The sequence below is a fragment of the Vulpes vulpes genome, chromosome 10, assembly GCF_048418805.1.
Source record: "Vulpes vulpes isolate BD-2025 chromosome 10, VulVul3, whole genome shotgun sequence".
NCBI classification, from domain to species: Eukaryota; Metazoa; Chordata; class Mammalia; order Carnivora; family Canidae; genus Vulpes; species Vulpes vulpes.
In genome coordinates this window covers 17,388,654-17,407,045 of record NC_132789.1, presented here as the reverse complement: position 1 = coordinate 17,407,045, position 18,392 = coordinate 17,388,654, and the positions used below count along the sequence as shown (strand labels likewise).

The 18,392-nt window shown below is 43.3% G+C and overlaps 1 protein-coding gene across 1 annotated transcript in view; it reads left to right on the top strand.

Moving 5' to 3' along the window:
- The window catches only part of LOC140594319 (piwi-like protein 1), a 127,253-nt gene extending 111,911 nt beyond the window's left edge, over nucleotides 1–15,342 (top strand). The window contains exons 10-21 of the mRNA XM_072725252.1: nucleotides 1,708–1,834; nucleotides 2,047–2,164; nucleotides 2,541–2,655; nucleotides 3,130–3,317; nucleotides 4,476–4,548; nucleotides 6,664–6,864; nucleotides 7,004–7,107; nucleotides 9,756–9,826; nucleotides 10,225–10,381; nucleotides 11,039–11,164; nucleotides 12,244–12,391; nucleotides 12,543–15,342. Of these exons, the coding sequence (XP_072581353.1) occupies nucleotides 1,708–1,834; nucleotides 2,047–2,164; nucleotides 2,541–2,655; nucleotides 3,130–3,317; nucleotides 4,476–4,548; nucleotides 6,664–6,864; nucleotides 7,004–7,107; nucleotides 9,756–9,826; nucleotides 10,225–10,381; nucleotides 11,039–11,164; nucleotides 12,244–12,391; nucleotides 12,543–12,659 (1,545 nt within the window). The 3' untranslated portion in view covers nucleotides 12,660–15,342. The remainder of the gene's footprint in view (nucleotides 1–1,707; nucleotides 1,835–2,046; nucleotides 2,165–2,540; nucleotides 2,656–3,129; nucleotides 3,318–4,475; nucleotides 4,549–6,663; nucleotides 6,865–7,003; nucleotides 7,108–9,755; nucleotides 9,827–10,224; nucleotides 10,382–11,038; nucleotides 11,165–12,243; nucleotides 12,392–12,542) is intronic.
- The last annotated feature ends 3,050 nt before the right edge of the window (nucleotides 15,343–18,392 follow it).

Genomic DNA, 18,392 nt, shown 5'->3' with positions numbered 1-18,392 from the left:
GGGAGCCACACTGTATAAAGTTCTATCCACCTACACACATTGGATTTTACCGTTAAGTGAGACTATACAGATAGATGAAATGGGGCACTTTATTTTACAGATGTGGGTCTAATGTACAGGGAATGTATGGGTACAGGGAATATGCGGGTAAAAAGGGAGGCAGGGACACCAGTAGGGAGGTGCTTAAGTCTATTTAGATCAGTGATAATGGTAACCTGGATTAGAAAGGGAATGGATGGGGCAGACAAGAGGACTTTTGATGGCTCAAATGTAGTGAGTAATGGTAAGAGGAGTCTCTGGCTTTATCTGAGGAAGTGAGTGGAGGCTGGCATCACTTATTGCAATGGGAGATTCTGTGTGAGGAGCTGGCTTGGGGATTGTTGGGTTGACATAGCCTATGATGGAGTTGCAGACAGGGATATCAGGCTGATATTTGCTTGATCATTCTCCAGATTTTACTTCAAAAGTCATTGGTTTAGGTGACCTTTGAAATGACTTGAGTAGTCTTGGGATGTCCTGGTGGGAACTCAGTATAATAACAGATGGCAATCTAGTTGTATTGTCATGAGATCTAGAAAAATCCTGAAATCCATAGATGAGCCCTTAAAAGGAAAGCACAATCCTGGCTTGCAGAAAAGCTTTCATAGTAATGCAAAGTGGGACAAGGAAATTCCTGTGGAGATGCAGAAGTTGGTGTTGTAGGAGATCCCTATGGGATATCACAGGACAGCCATGAGAATTAATAGTGTGTTTCTCAAAGTTCTCGACAGAACAGCTTGTACAAAGGCTGTGCTAGTCTCAGGGGTGGGAGTGGTGATTGAGGCCCTAAAATGATGCCATGATTCCGCACACATGTATATACATATACTTGCACAAGCTCCTGCCTTAAGACTCTAGAAGCAGGGGAACGGAGGTGAATCCCAGCTGCCTTTCAAATAACTACAGAGAATTAAAAGTAGTAGTTCAGCTCCAGAGGTAAAGCACCATGAACACTGGATTTGAAGTCTTCTTGTCTCTGGAACTCCTTTGACATTCTCAAGATACTTAACCAATCCCACCAGAATTCATGTGGCTAACTGGTGACTGATGAGGATCTCACTGGTCAGCATGGAAGGATCTATGACAGACCATCACTTTATGTGGGAGAGGAAAGGCACTTTATTGTACAGGAATTGCAGCCTAGGGATAGGAGCTTCTGGATAAATGTCTTGGCAAATGCCTTTTCCTGGCGGAAAAGTTTCGATGATGCAGGAGGCATGTTTGGAATAGCTGTAGTATTGCAGCTGCAAGGAGTGACCAGGTTTGTCGTCCCCCATTAATGTGGGAATCCTCTTCAAAGTTCTTAATTACATCCTTAATTTTTTAAGGCAGTACTATAGTGAGAAATATGTAATTCAAGGCTTGGTCCTGCATTTACCTATAGCAAGTCAAAGAAGGCTGGTACAGTGACCCCAACACAATGTTTATGAGAGTCTTGTTCTCCTGGGCCATGTGTGCTTACAGGGAAAAAAGAGGTCATCCCTGGGACATCTAAATTAAGAGACTATTAAGAGTATCTTTAACGTGTTCTTAAACTTGGGGAAATAGTCTTCCTAGCACACCCCTGGGCCTCTGTTGGTGATCCAGACTTTTTTGTACCTATTTAGGTGACTTGACTAGGCTTTGCTGACAGTCACACCAGTGTTCTTTCTCACCTCTTTTGAGCAGCAGTATAATACAGAGGTTACTGACCTAACTCAGCCACTGTTGATCAGCAAAGGCAAATGGAAAAAGAGCCAACAGGACACACCCCATAAGCCTATAATGCTGGTTCCTGAGCTATGCTACCTGACAGGTACTTCAGATTTATGCAGTCCTCATAGAAGACCACCCCTTTCAAGCCCCAGATGTTATGATGTAGAAGTACATGCTTTTCACAGTACTCCATAATGACCCAGAGCTGTGTTCTCTCCATTGGCTCTTCCTCTTCCAGATAAAATCATCAAGGCTTCTTCACATACATATTTATTCTTGCTTGTTTAGCTATATCTTCTTAACTTTTTAAAGGTCTATCAGATAAAATGCGAAAAGACTACAGGGTGATGAGAGACTTGGCTCTTCATATGAGGTTGGATCCAGAAAGAAGGCAGCACGAATTACGGAAACTGATGAATACTATACAAACGTAAGTCCTATTCTTCTCTCTGTGTCTTTGTGTGTGTGTCCTGAAGATGAGACCCGTGCAGAACTCTTGATATCTCAGATTCTCCAACTAAAAAACAACAGGTTGGAAGAAAACGACCTCTTGTGGGAACAACTCTATTTGTTCCATTGATGCAAAGTTAGAGGAGGTCTGGAGGGGAAGAACAAAATAGAAAGACCCTAAGCACAAATGTGAGAGTAAGGACATGATTTCAGAGTACTAGAAACCCTCTCTCTGCAACATGTCAATACAGAAGACAAACAACAAGGCATCTTAGATTAACTAGAATTTTGCAAATGGATCATCATTTTTGCTTATTTCCTTTGGTTCTATTCTGTGGAAATATTTTAACTTTCAGAAATAGGGAGGTACAACGGGAACTTCAACTCTGGGATTTGAAATTTGATACCAACTTCGTGTCCTTCTCGGGAAGGATCTTGAAAGAAGTAAGAATTTTTCAAGGAAGAAGAGCGGTAAGACAGCTTCAAAATGGTCATGTTCTAGTTACTCTTGCAGTCATTTGGGGCCAAATGAATAATAATGCAGAGGACCTAAGTCAGGTCAGTAACTCACTGCTCTCTCTTCTTGGGCTGTTTGTCCTTTCTCTAGGGGAGAGCGAGCAGGTGTTCAGTTAGAAAGCATGTAACATCCTTGGCATATAGTAAACTCTATAGTTTACCATGTTTGGAGTTGTGGACATCTCTCGTGGCAAAACAATCTGCCAAGTATATCCTTAAGAGTCAAATAGCTAGAATCCAAACAATCCAGAGTAACCCATGATAGAATCCCAGTATTACTTACCACTATCTTAAGGGAAGAGTATGTAATTCAGTTATGACCAAAGTTTAAAATTGTAACGTTTCAGTAGGAAGTAGCAAGAATTTGCAATAGAAAGGCTCTTTGTCGGTATTTCTTTAAAAATTGAAGTCTTATACTATGTCTTCCAGTTTGACTCCCATCCACAGTTTGCAGATTGGTCGAGAGAGACCAGAAGTGGACCCTTACTCAATGTGAAGTCACTAGATCATTGGCTAATACTCTATCCTACGAGAAATTATGGAGCGGCCTCATCCTTAGTACAGAGTCTACGGAAAGTCACACCCACCATGGGCATAGCTATGAGAGAGGCAAAAATGTAAGTAGAGCTGAAATTAAGATCTATAACAACCGATCTTCAAATCGGAGGTAAAGTGGAGTCAGATTATATTAAATTATAGGAATTGGTCACTGTATTAAAACCCTGGAGGTTTGTAAACAAAAAAGCCTAATCTATTCCAATTAACTGTAAAATAGGCTTTGGGGATATATAGTTTGTGGCTATTGGGATACATGCTGAGGAAGCCAAACATTGAACTTATTTTTGTTTTAAGAACAAACTTATCAGGGTACTTGGGTGGCTCAGTCAGTTAAGCATCTGACTCTTGGTTTTGGCTCAGATCCAGCTGGGTGCTCAGTGGAGAGTATGCTTAAGATTCACTCTGTCTGCCCCTCCCCTTATGTGTGCATTTTACCCCTACGCAAATAAGCTCAGGAGTTATGGAAACTGTCTGATGTACAGGCAGCAGGGCAAGATTTCTAACACGTGCTCAGACCTCCAACAGGACATGGGGTCATAAGAAAGAGCAATTACTGTTTGGTTGCTTTCTAACTATAATGGAAGATCCACGAAGTATTATTTCTAACATGATGATGCTTCTAGGAAGATTTTTTGGGGATAATCCTCAATCAGACTAGGGAAATTCCTTTCTCATTTTAAAAATTTCTTTTCACATGAATGAATGTGGAATTCTATCAAATGCATTTTGTACTTTTTTTTTTTTTTACATTTAATCTGCAATTATTTTTCCTATAATTCACCACACTAACTGTTTCTTTTTCTGAAGATTGCATTTCAGGCTTACTGTCACCCTAGGCCCATGGTATTCTACTTTTTTTTTTTATGATTTTTAATTTACTTATCTGATAGAGAATGAGAGTTATCACAGGAGGAGAGAAAGAGAAAGAGGCACTGAGCAGGGAGCCTGATATTCTAATATCATTGCTACTTTCAAGTTATTCTTTGGTTTTTGAACGTATATGATTTAATGATTTTACTCTGTCAATGGGACACCTGAGTGGCTCAGCGGTTTAGCTCTCGCTCAAATAAGTAAATCTTTCATGACCATTAGTTAAAAGTAGTTTTTTTTTTTTTTTTAACATTGTACCTTGTTTTTATGTGGTGCTCCATTGGCTGCATAAAACGTTTGTTACATACTTAACTTTTGAATACAGATGATATATACTTATTTTCTAGGCTTGAAGTAAGTGATACAGTCCAGTCCTATACAACCGTCTTAGAAAATCATGTTTCCTCCAAAACACAGATGGTAAGTTTCTATTTGATAGCACTTACTTTTTTTTTTTAAGATTTTATTTATTTATTCATACAGATGCAGATAGAGAGAGGCAGAGACACAGGCAGAGGGAGAAGCAGGCTCCATGCAGAGAGCACGACGTGGGACTCGATCCAGGGTCTCCAGGATCACACCCTGGGCTGCAGGCGGTGCTAAACCGTTACACCACCGGGGCTGCCCCCACCCTTTTTTTTTTTTTTTTTACAAAGATTTTATTTATTCATGAAAGAGACAGGAGAGACAGAAGCAGGCTCCATGCAGGGAGCCCGATGTAGGACTCCAGGATCATGCCCTGGGCCAAAGGCAGGTGCTAAACCGCTGAGCCACTCAGGTGTCCCATTGACAGCAGCTTCCTGTCTTACCTTGTAGTGTTATAAATCTCATCTGTTAGATCTTGAGTGTCTACCACTCAAAATTAATCTCAAGTGCCCTTTCTTTGGCAGGGACTTGTCTTCAATTTCTGTCCTTTCCTGTCTCTGAGGCTGTCAGCCTGTTCATGGTCTCTGACCTTTCAGCCATGTTCACTGGAGAGTGGGCAAACACTTTGGGAGAAAGTGGCCTCAATTGCTGAGATCATCTCTCTGGGTCCCTACTTCTTTCCTGTCTTAACCTAATAACTCTTTATGACCTTGTTAGACTGCCTGAGCCCCAAACAGGCACAGTCCCTGTGTTTTCATCAGTTTGAACAGCTCTTCTTAGGAGGAGACTGGCCTATGCTATTCCAGAAGCTGAAATTGTAGGATGCATTAGCTGACCACTCTCTGAATACTCAGAAATCATCACAGAAAAAATTAGAATCTAGATTTTGCAATTGTACTTAAAAGCCTGACTTATTGAGCTATTGAAATATACATAAATACGTATATTTATATATGTGTATATATAAATAAATGGAGGTGTGTGTGTGTGTAATCTGTACCCAAAAGATTAGGTGCTTTAAGAAAAGCATATCTATAAGTTAGTTTAGCCTTCATCTTTAAGTGATCCCAACAGGCATGGAGAAATCCTAAGCCAATAATGGATTGGTGTCCTTTCAAACACACACATTGACTGCAGTCTATTACAATTAGAAATCATTAAATCATATACATTCAAAAACCAAAGAATAACTTGAAAGTAGCAATGATATTAGAATATCAGGCTCCCTGCTCAGTGCCTCTTTCTCTTTCTCTCCTCCTGTGATAACTCTCATTCTCTATCAGATAAGTAAATTAAAAATCATAAAAAAAAAAGTAGAATACCATGGGCCTAGGGTGACAGTAAGCCTGAAATGCAATCTTCAGAAAAAGAAACAGTGTGGTGAATTATAGGAAAAATAATTGCAGATTAAATGTAAAAAAAAAAAAGTACAAAATGCATTTGATAGAATTCCACATTCATTCATGTGAAATTTTTAAAATGAGAAAGGAATTTCCCTAGTCTGATTGAGGATTATCCCCAAAAAATCTTCCTAGAAGCATCATCATGTTAGAAATAATACATTGAGGATCTTCCATTATAGTTAGAAAGCAACCAAACAGTAATTGCTCTTTCTTATGACCCCATGTCCTGTTGGAGGTCTGAGCACGTGTTAGAAATCTTGCCCTGCTGCCTGTACATCAGACAGTTTCCATAACTCCTGAGCTTATTTGCTTAGGGGTAAAATGGGGATACTAGTCTTGATCTCAGTAGGTTATTGAAGAATTAACTGAGTCAAGTACAATGCTTGGCAAGTGCTCTCACATAGCACCCATCATGTAAGGGGTGACGTTCCTGATGATGGTACGTTTCAGTCTGTGCTTGTTAACCCTCTGTGTCAACTTCATGATAAACTCCTAGAAACAGAATAGCCAGGACGTAAAGACTTTGCAAGTGCAAGTGATTCATGCATATTGCCCATGCCTGGCTCCTAGGCTCTTTCCTCTTCCATATGCTCACCTTCGCCATTATTGAATGGAATGGGATTCCAGACCCTTTACCCTCCTGGGCCAGCTGTGGATTGAATGAACAGACTCTGTTCCTCCACCTAGGTAGTTTGCTTGACGTGACATCCACTTCTCCCATTACTGTGGTTTCATGTCCTCGGTAGTCTTGTTGCTTTCTTTCAAGGTCCTTTGCGTGCTGTCCAGTGAAAAGAAAGACCTGTATGATGGCATAAAACAATACCTGTGTGTCAAGTGTCCGACCCCAAGCCAGTGTGTCGTGGCACGGACCTTAGACAAACCCCAGACGCTGATGACCATTGCGACAAAGATTGCCCAGCAGATGAACTGCAAGATGGGAGGAGCCCTCTGGAAGGTGGAGACAGGAGTACGTTGGATTTCATTGCCTTCTCTTTATTTCACTTGTGTTCAGTGGAATTTAAGACTCAACCATCTTAAACGCAGTTGCTTAATTGTGCTTCTATTGTGTTCTAACTCAATGTCTTACCTTTTTTAAAAAATTTCAGTTACAGAATGCGATGTGCATTGGTATCGACTGTTTCCATGATATTGTAAATCGGCGGAAGTCAATTGCAGGCTTCGTGTCCAGCATCAATCAGGAATTGACGCAGTGAGTGGGCGTAGGCAGACATTGTGTAGATGGCAACTAGCTGTAGACCAAACAGGAGAGGTGGGCCTAACTAATGTTTGTTGACGAGGGCCATGGGCAGGGTATTCTCTTCCTCTTCTGGCAAAGTTATGCTCCAAATACATTTGATGTGGAAGGGTCTATATCATTTTTCTGTTGCTGCTTAACAGATGACGACAAACATGGCAGCTTAAGAGGACACTCCTGTGTCTGCGCGAAGGTCTGTCAGGCAGCCATCAGGTTGGCCATGTTGGCCAAGCCACATTCTCCTCTGGAGGCTTGAGGTCCTATTGCAAGTGCACATCCTTGTGGTAGAATCTTTTTTTTGTTTTGTTTTTGTTTTTGGTAGATGAAGGACAGAGGTCCCCCTTTCCTTGCTGGCTGCCAGCTACAGGCCTGTTTCAGCTCCTGGGACTTCATCCATATTCCTTCTTGAATGCCCTGCTCCCCCAGAGCACACAGTCCTTGTTCTGCTTCAAATCTCTCTTCCCCCTTCTGCTATCTTGCTTTTTCAGGGGGTTATGAAATTAGATAAGGTCCATCTGGAAAATCTTCCCTAAAGCCAACTGTGACATAGGACATAATCACAGGGGCGATACAATAGTCACAGATTCCAAGCGTTAGATTTCTGCTCACTGGGGGCTCTGATGATCAGTGAGTCTCCCCATTAACACACGGGGAAGGACTCAGGCCCCACATGGGGAAGACAGACCTAGGAATACAATCAGAAGCCTATAGGTACAGGATCTGCTCTTCACAGATCTATATGTAATGGATCTGCCGAAGAACATATGCTTCCATATCTCATGTTTCTCCCTTGCTCCAGGGATACTTTTGTTTTCTGTGCTTAGAGTAGAACCTACCTTCAAAGGAGTTTGCACATTCTTCAGTTTAGTTTCTTGAGCATTAGCATGTGTATGACCATCACCAATCACTGTTATGCTTCCTGAGGATTTACTAGCCCCCTTGGTATAATTACAGAGTATTCTTTAAGGGGGTCCATTTTTATTTTCATGAATGGCATCAATTATTCCAGTCTAGTTCCAGTTCTAGTTTAATATAATATTGGTTTGCTTTTATGGTGGGAGGGCATGTGGAAAATAATGTTTCAATCATGGAAAGAAATTAAGCTCTCATTCGGTTCATTTTTAAATTTTTAATTCTTTTAAATTGGAGTTCAATTTGCCAACATAGAACACCCAGTGCTCATCCCGCCAAGTGTCCCCTCAGTGCCCATCACCCAGTCACCCCAACCCCCACCCACCTCCCTTTCCACTACCCCTCGTTTCCCAGAGTTAGGTGTCTCTCATGTTTTGTCACCCTCACTGAGATTTTCACTCATTTTCTCTCCTTTCCCTTTATTCCCTTTCATTAATTTTTATATTTCCCAAATGATTTCATTCAGTTCATAAATAATTTTGAACCCTTGCTTTTTTTTTTTTTTTTTTTTTTTTTGCTTTTTTTTATGGTGAAAAAATTTATATTTAGATTTATAGTTGGCTGGACTCAGTTTAGATGATCCCAATTTTGTTGGCAACATCCAAAGCTCATAATCAGGAGCCAGTCGAACATATGCTTTCTTCTCTCCATCAGACCTGATCAAGGTGTTGACCTTCGCCACATCAGTGTCATAGAGCTTCTTTACAGCCTGTTTTATCTGGTGCTTATTGGCCTTGACATCCACAATGAGCACAAGTGTATTGTTGTCTTCTATTTTCTTCATGGCTGACTCAGTAGTTAAGGGGAACTTGATGGCATAGTGATCAAGCTTGTTTCTCCTGGGGGCTCTCTTTCGAGGATATTTGGGCTGCCTTTGGAGACACGGGGTCTTGGGTCATCGGAATGTAGGTGACGTGCAGATCTTTTTTTTTTTTTTTTGTGACTGCTCGCCTTTCACCACTTTCTTAGCTTTCAAAGCCTTTTCTTTGGCTTCAGCTTTGGGAGGGGCAGGGGCTTCCTTCTTCACCTTCGGCGCCATCTTCATGAAAGGGCGAACCCTTGCTTTTTGGCACAACGTTTCCGCTGCTCTGTTCTCAGCATTTGAACATACCATGATTTCATCTTGTAGACTGTAAATTCTGGGGAAAAAAAGCAGACAAATGTATTATATCATGTCAGGTCATTGCAATAGTTTGAAGCAATTAAAAAAACAGGGGATAGAAACTTGAGACCAGTATTGCTTGATCTGTTGGGAAGTGGTCAAGTAAAAATTACTGCTCCAAAGCAGGTGGTTCCCATAAAGCATGATTATGGATGAACCATTTTTTTAAGACCTCAGCTTGGAAGCAGGAATCTCCAGGAACACTGGCTATTTATTTTGGGTGTCCACCATGAGACGGCAGTAGTCCTGCACATTGAAAGTGCGTGTAATTTGTACCAATGTTAGTGAATGCTTCCATATTCCTATTTGTGTGCATTCACAATTTTAATAAATGCCTAGGGTACTGGAAGAGACCAATGCTTCGATCTCTGCAGAGGCATCAAAGAATGGATTCCTGATTGGATCTTCAGCTACTCATAGTGACTCCCCCCTCCCCGCCACCAGAGGTCCTAGATTAACTCAGGATGAAAAATAAGGGAATTTTTAAGACTCCTATCTCAAACTGACAGCTTATTTTTCTCCAAACAAGGTGGTTCTCTCAGTGCATTTTCCAGGAATCGGGGCAGGAGCTTGTGAACGGGCTTAAAACCTGCTTGGAAGGTTAGTGTCCCATCAAGATTGGTGTGCCTGACTCCATCTGGGTAGTTGTCTGCAAGTGAACACACTGTCCCCCCGGAGACGTCTGGCAATGCCTAGAGATGCGCTCCATTGTAACAGCTGGGATGGAGGTGCTACTGGCCTCCAACTAGCGGGTAGAGACCAGGCATGCTACAGAAGACAGCAACACCCATTCTGCCCCCACAAAGAATTATCTGGCTCAGAATTTCTGTAGTGGTGCTGTTGAGAAATGCTGAGCTCACGTGAAGACCAAAAGGCAGTGAACGTGTCCTGGAGGCTACAGGATTGAAAGAACATGAACCTAGAAGTTGTTACAAATAGCAGTGGCCAGTTGGTTCTGAGTTACGGCTTATTCACCCGTGTTTCTGGTTTCCTTCCAGCTGCCCTGAAGCTCTGGTGTAAACATAATCAGTTTCTACCACAAGCTATCATTGTGTATCGGGATGGAGTTGGGGATGGTCAGCTTCAAGCACTGATGGATCATGAAGTCCCACAGATTGAGTCCTCCTTAAGATCTGTGTACCCTAAAGACTCTGGGTATATAAATTGTAAAGTGCAGATTTTCTAAACTCTACATTTCAGTCTTTGAAAGGAATATCACAGTTATGATCTGTGAATTAAGAGAGAGAGCATGGCACAGAGGGCATCAGTTGCTGGATGGGGAATTCATTCTTTGACTTTCTGGTCCACACCCAAGTCAGAGGACAGAGCAGAACTAGAATGTTCCTGATTGTATCCTCCCCAGGGAACCCCTAAGAACCTGTAACTTTTTTCTAATCTCCCTGGAAGCCTTGATGTAGGAGGGCTTGTTAAGCTCAGGTACTTATTAAAATCCATAAACACAGCCTGGTGATGGTTTGTGTTTAGGCAACTTCTTTATTCTGGAGTTTTGTAGGTCCTGGGGCTGGGGAATGCCTCTCCTCTGCCTCCTCTGCTTGTCACTGGGGCCTGGTTCCCACCACAGATAGAAGCAGCCCCAACCTTGTGAGGAAGTTCTTCCCCCTAAGATATGAGTGGCTGTGAATAGAAACCTCTCTTACTGCTTAGGTCAGGCTCATGGAGCTAGGACAGTAAAGTTGGTGTGTGGGGGGACTATACCTTCCACAGATTCTTCTTAAGGAATCCTGTGTGTGTGTGGTGCTTCAATACTCTGAATGCCTCTAGGACAACAGTACATCTGTCATTACTTTTAAGGGTCAAACTAACTTTCATTGTGGTGAAGAAACGAATAAACACCAGATTTTTTGTGGAGTCTCAAGGAAGACTTCAAAACCCACTTCCAGGAACAGTTATTGATGTGGAGGTGACCAAGAGGCAATGGTAAGCCCCCCCCCCACTTTTATTTAGAGATTCTCTTTTATTCAAATAGAAATAGAAACTTTTTAAAAAAGGTTTGCGTGGTTTGGTGGAGAATAGATTGACCTAAAGACGGTTTAAAAATTACACGAACAGATACACATGGGATTCTAGAGGTTTCTATCTTCCTTTTTCTCTTAGAATTTAAGCCTATATTGTAAACATACTGAGATTCTTCAGTTGTTAGGAGCAATGGTAGAACTTCTGGTCAAGCAGAGATTTGTCGATTGTGCAAATGAATTAATGTAGAACCCTGGATGGGAAATGAAACAGGACCCCTTCATACCAGCAGACAGGGAGCAAGGAAGGAAAGACAAGCATCGATCAATCTAGTAGAAGACAGGAAAGGGATAAAGGAAAAAGCAGGTGGGAAAGTAGGATTAACATAAAGCATAGCCTAATACACATAAGAAATCCGGTATCTAGGGAACCCTGGATGGCACAGCGGTTTAGCACCTGCCTTTGGCCCAGGGTGCGATCCTGGAGACCCGGGATCGAATCCCATGTCTGGCTCCTGGTGCATGGAGCCTGCTTCTCCCTCTGCCTATGTCTCTGCCTGTGTGTGTGTGTGTGTGTGTGTGTGTGTGTGTGTGTGTGTGTGTGACTATCATAAATAAATAAAAATTTAAAAAAAGGCCGGTATCTACAAGAACCTGGTGGATCTTGCCAATTCTATTAGGGGGTTTGAATGGGTTCCGTTGATCCTCCGGGAGGGGCATAAAACATCCATCCCTAGAACTCTGAGTTGAGTTTCCCTGTGGCCAGATCCAATGTGTCAGTTTCAAGTTTCTGCATCAAGGCGTCAGCGCAGATGCTTCTATAGAAATCTCATGAGCATTATTACATGGGTCAGTGGTTGCATTGCCCTTTATGGACTTGCTTTCCCAAATCCTCCCCCCACAGTTAAGCAGGCTTCTAAGTATAAAGGAAACTCTGTACAATGGATTTCTGTCCATTTGTCTCACATCAGATAGTAGGTTTGCAATGTTCTTTTTCTTCTGAAAATAAGCTATAGTCTATATTCATGTGTTCTGTGATTCCAGGTATGATTTCTTTATCGTGAGTCAGTCTGTGAAAGACGGTACTGTCACTCCCACTCATTATAATGTCATCCACGACACGGTTTGCTTCACCCCAGATAGGATACAGTATCTCACTTACAGACTATGCCACATGTATTATAATTTGCCGGTAAGTATTTTTATATGGATTTCCCTTTAGATCTCAAAGATTGTTCAACATTAAATCTATACTTTTTGAGCCTTCTGAATTGATATCTCTGAAACATTAAATTTAGATGGAAAGTTTAAAGAAATCCTTGTTGTTGTTCTTTCTGCTGAAGGGTGTCATTCGAGTTCCTGCTCCTTGTCACTATGCCCACAAACTGGCTTACCTTGTGGGCCAGAGTATTCATCAAGAACCACACCATTCCCTGGCAAGCCGTCTCTTTTACCTGTGACCAAGAGAAGAAAGCCTGATGACATGTTGAAAACCAGCATTTGTAAACTTTTTCTTTTTAAGCTGTACTTCTGAAATGCCTTCCTAGATGCATAGTTATATATATATATGTATATATAAATTTTTTTTTGAGAGAGAGAATGAATAAACTGGGAGGGGCAGAGAGTGAGGGGGGATCAGATAGAATCCCAAGCAGGCTCCCACTCTTAGCTTGGAGCCCAATATGCGGCTTGATCTTATAACCCCATGATCATGACCTGAGCGGAAATCAAGAGTTGGACGCTCAACTGACTGAGCCACCCAGGTGCCCCAAGATGCATAGTTTTAAATTCTAATCATTCTTGATAGCACATGGAAATTCAGAGTGGTGTGTCACTACTACCACTGACTTAACATAACCCTTCTAGTTTCCAAGCAGGAAAATGGACCACGAAGGCTGTGTCTTTCAACTCAACCTTTGAAATGTGTTACCATGACTATGATTGACCACACTTGAACATGTGGCACTTAGAGCAAGCTACTCCACTCATCGTTGAGATTGGGCATTAGTCTCATGAACAAGTAGACTGGAAAAATGACATCTTTTTTTTTTTTTTTTTGAAAAATGACATCTTTATGAAACCTTCATGTTTAAAGGGACAACAATGCTCTAAAAGGCAAAATGAAATGATTTATTTGCTACCTAAAACTTTGTAGGAAAGGAATAACCTATGTATGTAGTATTGGTTATTCTTCAGGGTAGGGTGGAAATTTGCACGTTATCTTTGGTGGAGCTGTAATAAGGAGAGCCTTGCAATTTAAGAATTGGCAGTTCTTGGAACACTGAAATTTCACTTTTTCTACAAAGAAGGGAAATGTAGAGTTCTATTAGCACTTCTGTTTCATTCATTCTCTTGTGTGTGTTTCAAATGTGACGTTACTGTTAGTGCCATAATCAGAAGAGTCTTGGATAATTTGTTAAAATGCAGCTGTTAGGTTTTCTGAAAACTGATACTTCCCCCCCCCCCTCGCTTTTTAAAACTATCTTTAAATAGATTCAGGAAACAAGATGTAAACCTTTGTTTTCTTACACTCCCAAATAAAATAGTATTTTGGTGACTGGCAGGGAGTAGATCAGCTTCAGGGATCCCAAAAAGGGTATGTTTATAAACAGTATAATTGTTTTGATAAGTCAGTCAATTTAGGTTTGCAATTTGAACTAGCCTTATGAGAAATAAAAACAAGTCATTTAAAAACATAATGTAATCCAGGTAACTTCTTAACTACCAGAACTGGCCTCATAATGATAAATGGAATACTGATGGATCCATAATTAAAGATAAGGCAACATGTTCTTTTCTGAATTTAACTTGTGATAATATATTCCTAGAGATATATAAAGAAATAGGAACAAATTCGGGATACCTGAGTGGCTCAGTGGTTGAGCGTCTGCCGTTGGCTTAGGGTGTAATCCCGGAGTCCTGGGAACGAGTCCCACATCGGGCTCCCTGCATGGAGCCTGCTTCTCCCTCTGCCTGTATCTCTGCCTCTCTTTGTCTCTCATAAAGAAAGAGAGAGAGAGAGAGAGAGAGAAAGAGAGAACAAATTAAAAATGGTTACTAAAACTTTCTGAAGGTTTCCCATATGTACAATATAAATCATTAACACTATACAAAAACTTCTAGATTTACAAATTTATAATGATGATGTGATTCAATGAAGGTCTTCATGTTAAAAATAATTGAATCAGGTCTTGTTATTTTAAAAACCTATTCTGGTCTTCAGTCTCCTTAATCTACAGACTAGGAAAAAAACACTGTTGGTTTTCTAAGATACATGGAAATATTTTTGTGACTAAAGCACTATCTGAATTTATTCCCCCCTTACTAGCACTTTATAAATTAGGAGAAGGTGGCTGATAGTCAACATTTCTAGGAGAGAGCCTGATCGTCCCAAAGGCTTATAAACTATATGTCTATAATGTATCATAGTGCCTAGTTTCACATTGCTTGAGTAGGTTGAGAAACTAATTTTTTTTTCAAGATTTTAATTTATTCATGAGAGAGAGACAGACAGACAGACACAGGCAGAGGGAGAAGCAGGCTCCATGCAGGGAGCCTGACGCCGGACCTGATCTCAGGTCTTCAGGATCACACCCTGGGCCGAAAGTGGCACTAAACCACTGAGCCACCTGGGCTGCCCTGTTGAACTAATTAAAGATCTTTCAGGAATGGATTTGGCCAAACTAGCAATGGATTATATAAGAAAATTGAACTTCCTGACTCTGGCAGTTGTGAATATATATATATATATATATATATATATATATATATATATATATATAAATTTATCAAACCTCCTACTGATAAGCACAGTTCAGAGACCAGGACAAAATTCCAGAAAAGGATGTTGAACAGCTTTGAAGATAGGGCGAGGCACAGAAGAACATAGCACCAATATCTAGTGTAAGGAAATCTAGAGCGATGACCCTGTTTGTTACGATCTTTACCAACTGCTGTTGGAAATAATGTTGGCTTTCATCACTGTCATGTTAACTGCAGATTCTAAGAGTCCATCATTGGGTTGACAGTCTTAATTTTTATTTTACTGAGAGTCTTTATCATGAATGGATGTTGAATTTTGCCAAATGCTTTTTCTCTCTCTGTTGAAATGATGGTGATAATTCAAGTCTAGCACTATGGCAATGCCTGTATCAGTTTTCTTTGCTGCTGTAACTGATTACCATGAACCTAGCAACTGCGGACCTCACAAATGTAATATCTTAGTTTTGCAGGTTAGAGGTCTGGCGTGGGATAAACAGGTCAGCAGTGTGTTTCTTTCTGGAGGTGCCGGGAGAGAATGCGTCTCCTTGCATTTTCCACCTTCTAGAGGCTGGCTGTATTCCTTGCCCCGTGGCCCCTTCCACCCTCAAAGCCGGCAGTGGCTGATTAATTCCCCTGTCCTTTCTAACACTGGCCCTTCTTCCCCACTTTTTCTTTTTTTCTTTAAAGATTTTATTTATTTATGAGAGAGAGAGAGAGAGAGAGAGAGAAAGGCGGAGACAGGCAGAGGGAGAAGCAGGCACCACGCAGGGAGCCCGACGTGGGACTCAATCCCGGGGCTCCGGGATCACGCCCTGAGCTGAAGGCAGACACTCAACACTGAGCCACCCGGGTGTCCCCTTCCCCACTTCTTTTAATGACCCTTGTGATGATGGTGGGAACACTTGGATAAGCCAGGATCATGTCCCTATTTTGTTAGGTGATGCGCAACCTTAGGTCCATCCGCAATTTTTCTTTTTAAGAAAGGCAGATTGCCACACGAAGTGCTTCGTTTGGACGTGTCTGGAGTCTTGGAAGAACACAGGAAGGACTACCCTGTGATCTCTTGCAGAGGGACCCTGTGATCTTGTTTGGAGGTTCTAGCGGGGGAGCACAGCTACTCCTATACCCTCTTTTTTTTTTTTTCTACTCCTGTAGCCTTGCTGAAAGAACAGTCCTCCATGGGGGAAGGTCGTCCTCTCCCACCAAGCGCACAGCTTCCCTAGGGATGCATATGGAGCAGTGCGGCTGGAAGGGGGCACCTGCCTAGCCAGCCAGATCAGGGGAATCATCAACCCTGGATCAATGGGTGACAGAGGTCCCAGCCAGATTGCCCTCACAGCCCAATCTGCAACTTTATTTATTTTTTTAGAAAGATTTTGACACAAAGAGAACACAAGTAGGCAGAGGAAGAATCAGGCTTCCCGCTAAGCAGGGAGCCCAATGTGGGGCTCAGTCCCAGGACCCTGGGATCATGACCTGAGCCGAAGTAAGCCTAACCAGTTGGTTAGCGACCTGGTTGGCCACTCTTGTGCCTCCCACCCCCAAATCTGCAACTTTAATTATCCTTCCTCATGTAAGGCAACATCTGGGCAGATTCTAAGGATTAGAACAGGAGCATCTTTTGGGGAAGGTGGGGAGGGGCAGAGGCATTATTCTGCCTCTCAGACCTTGCCCAGGAGTGTCAGGGTGCAAGGACCTACATATTTGAATGTAGGAACCCCTCCCTCCATAGGGATCTAGGGAGAGAAGAGAGACTTGGGGGAGCCCCCTGCTGGAGGCTCAGAGGACGGAATCCTTAAGTGCCTGCACTGGGTCCAGAGCTCCTTCCCCCCTTGTCCCCTTCACTCTGCACTGGTGACAGCTGAGCTGCCCCAGGTGGAAGATTTGTGGGAGACCCCTCAGCTCTGCTCCACTCCCTCACTCACCCAGGTGTCTGTTCCAGCCGTTCCTTCCCCTGCTGGGGTCTGTGGCCCAGGCAAGGGCTGACTCAGCTACCCCCAGTGTCCAAGAGCCCAGGACAGATGGCCACCATCGCTGGCACTGGAAACAGCAACGGCATGGGCAATCAGGGAGCACCTTGGCTGCAGCCACCCCCCGGGGCAGTGTTCCCAAATTGCTGATCCACAGAATTGCAACGGACTCCTAGGGATCTCAGAATGATTCTTGGGTTCCAGGTCATGCAGCCTGGGCTCTTTGGGTTCTAGTCTGGCAATGAGGTTGGTTGTTACCTCTCGTGTCCAGACAGCTGCTTGGTGTCTGCGTTTTGCTTGAGGCCCACAGGAGAAAAAGACAAAAAACCTGTGGGCTGCTCGTACTTCCTGCCCACAGCCTATCTCATCCCCATCGCTCAGTGGGCAAGTGGTGGCTGCTGAGTTCAGGGGAAGTGTGGGGGGGTGGGTGGCGTGTCATGCTTGGCCTTCTGGTCCCCTGGCACAGGGTGTGTTGCTGCACCCCCTTTCCTAAGGTCCTGAGCATGATCTGCTGACTCAGTGGTCCTCACCGCCTGGGGCTCTTGCTCAGAGGATCGCTCCTTCCAGCCCTGGAAGCATTGGTGTGGATTATTATGTTAGTTCCTGAAACCAGCTTCTCTCATGGAAAAACTTCAGGAACCCTCTCCCCTTGCTCATCCCCAGGCTCCGGATTCTATACTTGCACCCTTCCCCAAACTATAGACTCATCAATCCCTGGTTCCCTGGGTCCAATCTTAGGCTGAGAGTAATGGGCTTGTTCCAAGGAGGGCTCCAGTGGAACATCCACCGGACTTGCAGAGCCCCCCCCCCCCCACGCCGCTTTCCCTCCTGGGTGAGAGGACCACTGTGCATTGTCTCTCTGCCCCCCAGAGAGGAAGGAACCACGGGGTGAGGTGAAGACCCGCCCCCCACCACAATAGGAAGCTGGTAGGTTTGGCTGGTCTGTCACCTGTCCCTGCTCTTTGTCCTTGGGACATTGTGAATCTGAATCTGCATCAGAATGTTCTCTGAGCTTGGGATCCCTCTGGGGACCTCTATGGGGATCAATGTGGAGGAAGAAGCTGGGCTATGGAGGCCACTTCATTGAGCTCAGGGCTTCACTGTGGAAAAGAGGTTGCATCCTGATAGGCTCCTGGGCAGAAAGGAAACCCCGTCTGGGAGGAGGGAGCAGCGGAAGGGAGCATGGGGTGCAGTTCTCTCTCTCCAGGGTCCCCTTTCTGTAAGAGCCTCTGGCCCTCAGGAAGCAGGGGGAGCACCCTCCTGGGGCACAGCTTCTACTGGTTCTCGGCCCCCTACCCCCACCCACCTTGGAGCTCAAGTGCAGGACAAGAGAGATGTGCTGACTCCCCCACTCTCCCATTGAGTGGAGCAAGTGGGAAGCAGAGCTCCAGGGGTTTGTCCATCACAGCCTCGACCCCTCCCCCACCTCCTCCCTCTCTGCTCAGGTAATCTGCTGTCAAG